General features: G+C 39.1%; 1 protein-coding gene across 1 annotated transcript in view; it reads left to right on the forward strand.

Moving 5' to 3' along the window:
- Window positions 1–12461, forward strand: part of LOC103390248 (mediator of RNA polymerase II transcription subunit 13-like) — a 90024-nt gene that overhangs the window by 62385 nt on the left and 15178 nt on the right. The window contains exons 3-4 of the mRNA XM_008326032.3: window positions 5608–5692; window positions 9899–9982. Coding sequence (XP_008324254.1) covers window positions 5608–5692; window positions 9899–9982 — 169 coding nt within the window. The remainder of the gene's footprint in view (window positions 1–5607; window positions 5693–9898; window positions 9983–12461) is intronic.

The following is a 12461-nucleotide window of genomic DNA, read 5'->3' on the forward strand; positions in this document are numbered from 1 at the left end:
GTGCATGTACATGCTGGGATGGAGCCGCAGTTAAGAGCCCTGTGTATCAGAAAGGAGTGAAAAAAGAGAGAATATAAACCTACATTTGCTGTGCGGCGTGCACACGCATACATGTGGAGTGGAGTACAGTGTGAGAGCAACATGCAAAGTCATGCACAGAGCGTCTATGTGCACAAGGAGACTCTAAGACACAGTACTTTACATAAATACATATTGGCTTCCCACAGCTGTAGAAACTATTTTAAACCACTCTGCATGAAGAGCAGCCTGTCTAAGGCTGTAAATAGGCTGTCTAAGGCTGCAAATACTTAAAAAAAAAAAAAACCCTAAACAGTATGTTGTTTATTTAGTCAACGTGTCAAATAAACAATATGTTCTATTTTCATTATTAATAGTCAGCGTTTAAAACCCTCACTACAAATTGGTAAACAATATAAAGGTCATGTCATTACACGCTCTTACACAGTGTGCAGTACTCATCAGTCGCCTGAGTACTGCAGAGTACTGCACGTGTCACTGTGGAGTGGAAATCCATCTAATTGTGCTCATTGCTTGTGTTTGTTTTGAAAATGAAAGAAAGAAAAAAAAAAACAGGTCAAACTCAAAAGTTGTTTTATTTTGAAAGGACACGACAGTTTTACAACAAAAAAGCACTGTGACTTAATGTTGTTAATGTTTCAGCCTTAAAGTTGGAAAGAAATGTCTGAAATTACAGTAACATGTCCTTAATAATAAGGCTATTCTTAATAGTGAAACAGACATTTAATTATTCAAATTAATTATTCTAATTAAATCCAGTTTGAGTTTCTCCAGATTCTTATATTATGGTTTTGTCAACCGACGTTAATGATGGCATTTTTTACAAAGTTTGCCGCTTACAATGATGCCGTTTGTAATTACTCAAATTTTGATTTTTAGTTTTGACTGTTTATACACCAGGGGCCCCCAACCTTTTTCGTACCACATCCCCGTCGGCCGATATCAGCCGTTACTGCTCGCCATCGTTGAAGGGTCATTACATTTCAAAATAAAACATCTTTTAGACTTTCTTCTGTTAGATTCAGACTTTGAATGACTGAAAACTGAAGTACAATTTTTTCACTATGTTCCACTGAGGCCCGCTGAATGACTGAAAACTGAAGTACATTTTTTTCACTATGTCCCACTGAGGCCCGGTACTAAATGACCTACGGACGGGCACTGGTCCCCGGACCACGGATTGGGAAACCCTGGTTAAAAAAATGGTGTCAGTGAACAATGGGTCCCACAGTACGGTGTTTACTGTTGTCTCTGGAGGATAGACTTCCATGTCCTTGGATTGAGTTACATACAGAAATTAATTCAATTTACTTCATCAAACCGTTGAACCCGTGTATTTTCTCTCTCAGTACGTTGTGACAGAGAACTCAAGTATAAAGGGGATTTCAATAAAAATCTCATCGTTGCGATGAGACGCTGAGGCTTCACTTCAACTCAACAAAGACAAAGACTGAGTTCCTTCCACGCTTCTGTCTCTCAGGTTTGATGCAGTTCCCTGCAGCGCAGACAGGGACCAACAATGGATCAGGGGTTGGGTTTAAAGCCTTACTGCACTTAACTGTGCATTTAGTGTCTCCAGCAGGCGTGTCCCCGGGGCCATCTGTGATCCTCCTCTGATTAACAGACGGTAAAAAGTCCAAGTGTTTTTATTTCTGACTGACTGCTGGTGGAATGACACTTTCATGGTGTTTTCTTCCTGCATACGCCTCCCACATCCCTGCGGGTGTCGCCGTTTTAATATATCAGATCAAAGCATTCTGCGCACACTGCTTTCTATATTTATTATACATGTGTGTGGCTGCGTAAAAGTGTGTGTGTGTGTGTGTGTGTCTGACCTTCTTTTCTTGCACGGGTGATTTGTCACACCTTGTGTTTATATGCTGCAGTGAGCTGGCACTTGTACAAGTATGATATAAAGTGTGGCACCTGATGTGGACGCTGTTTCTCAACTATGTTTATTTTAGCACTGCTGGAATTTACGAGACATTATTGGAGCTTTAAGATCGCATTTGGGAATTGAAAAAGAAAGAATATGTGGGAATTGTCGCCTTTGTCGCTGTTCAGCTCTGTGACTGTGTTCAACAAATAGATCATTTTTGACACTGGGTTTTTGAACCGACGACCTCTACCTTTGTGCAGATTTTAATATTGTGTTTTATTCTGCATTCAATACTTAACTATTCAAATGAATTCATATGTAGCGGCAGTTTTTTTTATCTTTCATATATGTCGTTTTTTGGGCTCACATGATAGGCTGGGTGTTCATCAGTTCTGGCCTTAAGAGCATTAGGGGGCGGGGCTAAGATTGCTGCAGCTCCCACAGGAACACAAAAATGGAGAAAAATATTGATCTCTTTCACATGGACTTTTGATTTTTTTTTATATCTCTCTTCAGGAAGTGGACTTCCTGAAGAACTGCAGTACTGTCTAACTAGTCTGAATCATCACTTTGATGATGACTGAAGTAGAAAACTACAGCTGGGTGTTTCTCAGGTGGGCTGCGGCTCCGGCTGTTACAGTGTTAGGACTGTGGCTCCGCACTGGAAGTTTGATGAAATGTCATCGTCCTAGCGGTGGTAAATAACTTTGGTTTTATATTGGATTAAAGGGAGTACTCCTGTTTAAAAGTAGTGTATTGTGTTAGGTCAAATGGTACTGCATATTTATTCATTTAGCAGTACTTTTAAAATAAATGTACTGCAAAATTAATTGTTTTTAAAGACCCTAAATATGCGTATACATATATACATATATGTGCATATATGTGTAAGTATTATATATATATATATATATATATATAATGGGTCTTTAATGGGGTACAACGTGCATTCTTAAAAAAATATTCATTAAATATATTTTACACATAAATATATAACTAAACATGCATATATTTATATGTATGATTCTGTGGGACAACGATTGTATATAAATATGGATCCTGGGAAGTCCTGTACACAAACTTCTGGAGATTGGATGATTTTTTTTCTCATGACAGTTAAGGTGATCGTTAGCAGACGTACAAATGTATATTATATATTAGCGGGAGTATAAGTTGACATATTGATGACAGAATGGGTAAGAAGTTAACTCAATATTTTTGACAATTTAATAATAATTTCATAAACCTAGTCTTTAAATGCCTTCATTTTAAGTTGAACGTCTCCATTATTTTTCATTGCATCTTCATGGGATCATACTGTATTTGGAAACACATCAGTGAAGATGTAACAGAAGAAGGGATTCGAACCATCACTCTTCACATAAATATACATTCACGACATGTGATTTACACCGCAATGTCACGTCCGCTTGTTGTTAACGGTGATTTGTTTTGAAGTGTTGGAGGAGCTGGAGACGAGGCAAAGAGTCAGTGTCACAGTTTTTGGGGTAATGGGGGTCGGGGGCCCGTCGGGGAGCCGGTCGTGAGGAGGGCAAATGAAGACGGGCTGTGGAGGTTTTGGCAGACTGGGGGAAGAATGAGAGAAAAAAAAGTTGTTTTTTTTTGGTGTTTTTTCATGAGCAGGAGAGAGAAAGGAAGATGTTGAGACAGTGTGAGAGTTAATGAGCTGGATTTGCCGGAGACTTAGCATTCTGCTGGTGTCCCCCCCCCTCCTCCTCTTCCTCCTCCTCCCTCTCTGCTCTGCAGAAGAGCTGGCTGGAGCGAGCTTCCTGTCTGAGCCCTGAAGCAGGAGTAAATGAGGGGTGGGGGAGTGTTGTAGGTGGTGGTAGCGTTAGAACAGAGGAAGGAGGAGAGGGAGGGAAGAGAGGGGAGAGAGGGAGGGAAGGGGGGGCAGGAGGAGAGGAGGGAGCAGTGTTGAAATTGAATACCAGAGCGCCATGTTCTCACCGCCAGAGTTTCCATGGTTACAGGGTAATTCTGGCGAGTAAGGAAATTACATTCACTGAGGGTTCAAGAAGAAGAAGAAGAAGAAGAAGAAGAAGAAGAAGAAAGCAGGAGAGAAACATAAGAAAGCAGCCAATCAGAGGAAGGGAAAGTGAAAAAAACAACAACAAAGAAAATCAGGGAGAAAAAACAGAAGAAGAAGAAGAAGAGAAAGGAAGAAAGCACAAACCCACATCCCGCCCCTCCCCCAGGCGTCAGCCACTCACGCTCTTTCCTTCTTTCTTTCTTTTTTATTTCTTGTGTATTTCTGTGATGCCTGGTTTGTTTGCCACCACCCTATAAGCAAACAGCCACCCACAGTCATCCAGTTCTTCCAGGAGCCCTGCAGGGCTGTGGCAACACACAGACGGCCGCTGTGAACAGGCTGCACCGTGTTTTTGTTTGAGATGAGTAATGTTAGGTTGGTGGGAGGTTAAAGGGTAACAGGGTAAAAGAAAACCAGGAGTGTTTCACAACACGCTGACACACACACACACACACAGAGATGATGAGTCAGAGGTTGTCGGTTAAAGTCTCCCTGACAGAAGACAGAATTGTATTTTTATTTCATTCAAATATAAATATTGAGTTCAGGCCTTTGATCATTTACACTAATGGTTTCAGTAGATAATCCAGCAGAGGGAGCATTGAACTGATCAGGTCTTGGTGTTCAGTTCCAGTTCTGTTGAGATCTGACTTTTTTCCATGGTAATCCACGGTTTAGTTTCAATTCCAGGATCATCAGATCAGATCAGATCAGATTGGATTAGATTGGATTGGATTGGATTGGATTAGATTAGATTATTTTAGATTATGTTAGGTTAGATTGGATTAGATTAGTTTAGATTAGATTAGATTAGTTTAGATTTGATTAGTTCAGGTTAGGTTAAATTAGTTTAGATTAGTTTAGATTAGATTAGATTAGATTAGGTTAGATTATATTAGATTAGATTGGGTTAGGTTAGTTTAGATTATTTTAGATTAAATTAGAATAGTTTAGATTAGGGTTAGATTACTTTAGGTTAAATTAGATTAGTTTAGATTAGGTTATATCAGATTAGGTTAGATTATATTAGGTTAGATTAGATTAGATTAGATTAGATTAGATTTGATTTGATTTGATATATGGTTACAAATAAGTCTTTGGTCAGACTTTGTCTGGAGCTCATTTTGTTTAAATAAAATCGTGATTTGAAATTCATGACGTAAACGGGAGAAAACATGTGACCCATATTGATGGTGTGAGTAGAGTGTATCGTCCCTACTGAACACACATGCACATCTGTGCCTGTGTGTGTGTGTGTGTGTGTGTGTGTGTGTGAGGCTGCAGACATACAGTACTTTCATTCTCCAACTAAATGAGCCTGACAACTGCAGAGGGTTAGACTGGACCGCTGCTGCAGCCAGGCTGACAGCTGTACAGACAGGCAGCCTCCATATACTGTACACACACACACACACACACACACACACACACACACACACACACACACACACACTCTGATCTGTGATGTGCAGGTATCCTCATCAGCACATGCACTGAGGTTTTACAGTGAGCCATAAACACATGCTGCTGATTTATGTGTTGTTTATTATCCCAGCGCTGCTGCACGGAGATGTTTTCACAGTAAATAACTAATGATGAAATATCAGGAGCTGATGGATTCTGTTTTACTGTCTTCCAGTGGCTGAGGAGGGACTGTGGGAGTGCGGACTGTCCTACGAGTGCAGAACTCTGCTGTTCAAGGCCATCCACAACCTGCTGGAGAGGTAAAAAAAAAAAATCCTCCAACTGCACTTCATTAGTAACACAGTCAGAACTGCAGTCAGGAAGTGCACGACACACAACATGAAGGGCTGTTACATCACAGGCGGAGTTACATAGTAATGGAATGAATGTTTGATGAGGAGTAATGTGCTGACTTTTGTCAGGTTTTGCATCATTTCACTGGAAAGAGGATTTTTTTTTTCCTAGTGAATTATTTTTTCACCCCAGGTTAAACTTTAACTCCTTTTACATCGACAGAATAGAATTCATTTTACACTTTTAAATGAACAGATAAACTTGAACATAAAATTCTCTGTAAAGTTTGGTATAATATTATAGCTGTATATTTTATACATGAATCAGGTAAAACTACTCACTCTCTGTGAATGTACTACATGTACTGTATATTACTAATACTACATTATTACTTTTATCAGGGATACAGTTTAGAATACTAGTTAGTAAATATTAGTAAAATATTTTTTATCAGTAATGTCCTTTTTTTTATTATTAATCACTAGACATTTCTGGTCACCTCATTTGAATTTCAGGCGACCCCACATGGGGTTGTGACCCCAAGGTTGAAAAATACTGCTTTATTTTATTTTTTTTAGCTACCTGCATATATTTTTGTCTTGACTTTTAGGTATTTAGATTAGTGTTTTGTTTCTTTTGCCTTATCTAAAAGCAGGTGTGTTTCGCAGTATTACTACACAAATAGTACTGTTTTCATACTCCTCTGGCAAAGCCTTAGATATTTGATGCAGTATTTTGAATAAACATCGGAGTCATTTTTTTTCCATCATCATTTCCAAAGCCTCTGCACTAAATACATTTGTTTGAATGCAGCAAATTTGTCTTTCAATCAAGCGAAGTGCTCAGAGCCACGTGAAGAGAAAATGGATCTTTACTTTTTCAGTTATGCTAATTGGACGAAACTGCCACCAGGGTTTGTACGGTCGTTATCTGTACATTTCAGTTTAGCTGCAAAAACAAACAAACAAAAAAAACTACTAAAAATATATGTAGACATTTGCAGTTTCCTGTGCAGCTCTCCACGGAACACTTCCTGGAAGACGTTGTGTCTTTTATGCATTTGAGAGCGGCTTCACGCAGGAATTAGACTGATGCTTTGTGCTAAAACGATCATCATTCACAAAGCAGATGAAGTTAATAGTAATTGATAGGCAGCTCCGGCTTCCTTCCACCAGCATCACCTTAATGAAATTATAACCTGAGTAGTGAATCACTTGCTTAAGTAGCCAAAGCTCTCCTTCCTGAGTCAGAGCCATCTGTTAAATGAAGCAGCACATATTTGCTCTCTATTAAGTTAAGCATCAGTGATCATCATAGGGGGCAGCCTGAATTAACCTTCTGATTACCTTGAAGCTAACTCCTTTTATACCTCACATTTCACCACAGCAGGGTTCACTCGCACTTTTCTTCTTTTGTGTCACACAGGTAAAAGTGGCCGCGCTCTCGGCCTGCGTTCCTTAATGAAAGAACGAGCTGCTGTGAATACGTTCACGTTCAAAAGTTCATAGGAGACACAAAATCTCTCGATGTGAATTTTAGGGACAAAAATAAAGAGAATGGCGTCAGAAAATATATCGTAGTCTTTGCATTGAAGTCTCAGTGTAGGTACATTAGAAGATGAGGTCATTTTTCACTGCCTCTCAATGTGATGACTTCATGTTCAGGACAAATGGAGTCAAATGGAGTCGCACTCTGTTCAGCTGTCAACACCACCGTTTGTCTGGACGTAGAACTCGCTTTCACGCACCTGATAATGTCAAATGTAGTACTCAGTCCATGGCTGTGTATACGATACTGTAAGATACTGTACATCAGGCTGTGTATAACTATACGATACTGTAAGATACTGTACATCAGGGGTGCCAAACATACGGTTCACGGGCCAAAACTTGCCCGCTAAGGGGTTCAATCTGGCCCGCTTGACAAATTTCAAAGTGTAAAAAAGGCGCAAAGACTTCACTTTTGTGATGTTTCGCGGAATTATATTTCATGAAATATGAGTATTTTTTCATATACTTGTACTTATTTGCAGGAAAACAAATGGGGAATAAACATGTACTTATTGTTATTTGAAGTAATTATGTTATGTTTGTACCAGTCCTCCCGATAAAACAGAGAGCGCAGTATGGATGACTAAATAAAACAACACAGAGATCAATAAACCTGTCAAACTTAAGGCTTTAGGACAAAAAAAATGTTTTCAAGGACTTAGGAATAGGTGATACTAAGGTTTGAACAACTGTGGCTACAATTTAGTCTTGAAATGTGTTCAAATTAGTCAGAAAAAAAGATGAGTAAATGAAGGTTGACCTTAAAACAAAATACTGGGGAAAAAGTTCCAGTTTAGCCTAGAGTTACTCAAAGGTAACGAAAAGATAAAAAAATAAATAAATAAGAGCACAAAAAAAAAACCTCATAGCTGATCAATCACCAGCAAAAAGCTCAAGTCCAGACAAGAAAGAAGCCAAAATTGATCAAAATATATAATCAAATAATAATAATTGAGTCTCTTATTCGTCCCACAATGGGAAAATTCACAATGTGAGCCTTTGCAACCCCCACTGGCTACACAGGGGGCGCCATTGGGGATATGTGGTTCCTCTGGGGCTTGAACCTTCTGTGGTTAAGGCAGATGTGTTTGTCTTAAAATCTCTTTGACTTTCGGTTTCATTTCCAGGAGCTCAGGTGTAAACGAGCTAGCTGCTGATTGGTCGTTTCTACCACAGAGTGAAGTAGAAGTCAAATTATAACAGCGTGATTCTCAACCTGAGGCTCTGCCTGTGTCTCCGTTGGCGTTTCTGTTTCTGCACCGATCGCACTGATACTGATGTTTAATGCAGTGTTAACACCGCGATGGCGTGATAACGCCGTACGCCGATCTGACATGGGAATCTTTGTAACGTGGGCAGAGAAGAAAGAGATCCAGCGATAAGAAGCTCTCTCCACGCTGAAGATGAAGAGCTGGAGGCTGAGAGCGCTGGAGATCTTCAGTCTGACAGAGAGCAGAGATGTTCTTCACACCGTTTGTTTAATTCCTTTGACCCGGTTCTCAGATCTGACGGGGACGTCTCTGTGTGGCAGAGAAGAGTGTAACCTGTCACCGTGTGCCGAGGTGGAGAACGGAGAGAGAGACGGAGTCAGAGAGAGAGAGAGAGAGGGAACGTTGTGAAGTCGTCAAATTTTCAATCAGATTAAAGGACACAGTCAGTGGAGAAGTTTGATTTCCACACCACTGTGGGGCAGATGTCTTAGAACTTGCCTAATAATAATAACAGTAATTCGTCAAAGTAGAATAAAGGGTGAAGGTTCAGATTTTGTTGTGAATTTTTTTGAAGTACATAAATACAAAAAAATACAACTTGTGTTTTTACTTCTGTCCCTACGGAAGGAGGAAGAATAATGTACACAGAGTAAAATTCAAAAACAACTACAAAGAAAAATCATGTACAGAATAAATAAATATATACAGTGGAATATAATAACAGGGTTGACTGAATTTGATGTATGTTTTAGCGGCATTGTGTAAATCAGGGATTACACAACCCCTGCACCAGGGGTTCCCAACCTCTGGTCCAGGGACCGGTGCCGGTCCGTAGGTCAGTTTGTACCAGGCCACAGTGAGACACAGTGAAAAAAATCTACTTCAGTTTTACTAATGTACTTCATTCCAGAATAATCCAGTCATATCCCTTTACTGTTTTCATTCAAAGATAATCTGTCAATGTTTCAGAACAACAGGTCAAAGGTCATTCAGACTCTGATACTGACAGGAGAAAGTCTGAAAGAGGTTTGATATGGAAAAGTTAACGATCCTTCAACAATGGTGCGGTATTATCAGTCCGCAGTAACGGCTGATACCGGTCGACTGGTCCTTGGTACAAAACATTTTGGGGACCCCTGGTGTTCAAGGGTGATATACACTATTCAGTGTTTCCCAAACTTTTTTTCTGGCGGCCCATATTTTTAAAAGTCACAAACCTTCACGACCCAAGTCAACAGACATTATTCGTAAACTCCTTGGAAACATGATGCGAGACGACCCCAAAAAAACCTCTTGTGACCCACCTGAGGGTCGCGATCCAGTCTTTTGGAAACAATGCAGTATACAGATACACGGTTGAGTATTAAGGTGGTAAACTTTTATTGATTTTTTTTTTTCTCCTCCACTTTAGATGTTTGATGGACAAGGGCTTTGTGCGGATTGGGAAGTGGTTCTTCAAGCCACAGGACCAGGAAGAGAAAACACTGGGCAACAGGTGAGTGAGTGTTTTATAGGCAGTGTTCAAAATAAACTGTGAGCTCTGCTATGATGGATCAGGCCCGGTCACCTGAGCTCTGTCCGTCTAACTGCATTGTCCGTTGGGACGTTGATGGGAAGAGTTTTGACAAATATATGTGTAAATATATGAGCTGTATGTACAGTATGGTAGGTGACACATATATATGAAAAGTCCACAGATTCTCATACGTCTGTGAGGCAGGTAGCTTCATGACTTTTATTTATTTACATATTTTTTATTTTAATTTAATTTTCTTATTTTTAATTTTAATGTATTGTTGTATTTTATCATTTTTTATTTTTTTTTATATAGGGTTTGGTTACGGTTACTCAGACTATTTTAACCCTTGGTAGTTAGGCTAAGGATTAGGGGGTTTGTGAATATCCTGTATGTATTTTTTATTTTTTTAATTATACATATATTATTCATTTATTTATTTTTTATTTTATAATATTTTTTTTAATTTAGATTGTTATTTCATTAATATAGATTTTTAATTATTAGATATTTATAAATTATTTTATTTTATTTTTCTACAGGGGTTAGGGGTTAAGGCTGGTGTTAGATCTTGGCTCAATGTTACTGTTAGGATTAATTAGGCATTGTTTAAAGGTCAAGGCTAAAGAGTGTCCACAGTAAACACAAGACTCATTTACGACAACAGAAATATTTTTAAATTGTTTTTCGTGGATAACAACGCCACAGTTGTAAAACTAAATATATATATTTTTGCCGTGACATTTGCCGTAACCTTATGTGTGTGTGTGTGTGTCACTGCTCGTCAGTTTTGGACTTTGAGTATTTAATTTTGGCATCACATCTCCCACCGGTGGCTGCTTCATGTTGTGACACCATGAGAGTGAGTGTGGGTGAGGACGGGAGAGCTGGCCTCCTCCCCCTCTCATCTCATCCCTCTCTGTCTGTTTGTGTGTATGTGTACGTGCATGTGTCACTGTCACGCTGTGTTACTGTGGAGGCAGTGTGACACACACACACACACACACACACACAGAGTGACACGGAGTAAATACATGTGCTGGCTGTGATGACAGTCGCTCCACTTGTTGCTTAAGTCTTCCTACACTTCCTTCTTCCTCCTCCTCCTCCTCCTCCTCCTCCTCCTCCTCCTCCTCCCCCCGCTGCAGGTGAGGATGCAGTACTTCTTTAGCCTCAGCAGTCAGGCTGTACTGCTGAGTATCCCAGTGAGGAGACTAGTATCTGTAGTAGTATCTGTCGTGTTAGTACTCTGCCACAGTACTGCAAAGAAGCTGAGAAACATCAACCATTTTTTTTTTCTTTTTCTACTCTAGTTTTTTAAAAGGCTATAAATTGCGTTGTCGTTCATGCGCCGTGCAAATGAGGCGTCCCTCGTGAGACGCTTGTACTGTGAGAAGTGCTGACGGCGGCGCTGTGTGCGGTGATGTGTTCACGTTAGCAGGTGGAAGTCCCTGGGTGAGGAACACTGGGTGACATCTGGGGAGCCTGAGTTGCATACTGATGCTGTTCTGACAAAAGGTACACGGAGGAGAAACGGTTGTGTACATTTAAGCAGTTTAATGTCAAATATAATGAGGAAAAACAAAAAAAAAACATGTATGTAAATAGTTTCACGCGTGTGAAAGAATGAATCATTTTCATGTGATTTTGTTTTTATTATCAGTTTTTATTATCAGTAATAATATATACATCAAACTCCGTTTTCCCTCCATGGTAACATTAGAACAGTGGTTCTGAAATTAAAAAAATATATACTGTATATATATATTTAAAATTGTTAAATATATTTTGAGGTTACAGTTATGTTTATTGATTTAAAATTGATTTATTAATTAATTCAGATTTTTCATCTAGTCATTTTCAGCATTTTATTTTCTAGGATCAATATTTGTAAAATTGAAAAAAAAATTAGAATTTTACTTTTTTTAAAGAAATTCTGATGTTCATCAAATTGTTTTTTTTTTTTATTTACAGTATTTGCATTAGTTATTGATAAGAGCAGCCGTGGGCAAACTTTTTTGTCAGGAGCAGATAGACGACGAAGATAAATGTCATGTAAAAGTCAAAGGCTAAAATGCTTTTATCATTTTTTATGCCATCTATTGAGGGCATAGTTGCCCATGTCTGTGTTAGAAAACCAATGGCTGTAACACAGACATGGGCAACTATGCCTCAAAAGGGTTAGGGTTCAATTCCACTTAGTCTCTGAATGCGAGTCTTTTTTTGTTTGTTTGTTTGTTTGAGCCCAACTTATTTTTCACCGTTTCATTGCGATTAGTGGACGACCAGATTTTTCACAGCACTAATCCCTAATCCCTAATCCAAGATAATGGCTGATATTTTTGGATGTTTTGCAGGCTTTACACACAGAAGGTCGGGGGTTCATGTCCCACTGGAATCACAGACTCAGTTCTCCTCTGTTACAGAAGTGTCTGCTGAATTCATACATGTAAATAAA

Source organism: Cynoglossus semilaevis, chromosome 14 (genome assembly GCF_000523025.1).
Source record: "Cynoglossus semilaevis isolate Cse_v1.0 chromosome 14, Cse_v1.0, whole genome shotgun sequence".
Taxonomy (NCBI): Eukaryota; Metazoa; Chordata; class Actinopteri; order Pleuronectiformes; family Cynoglossidae; genus Cynoglossus; species Cynoglossus semilaevis.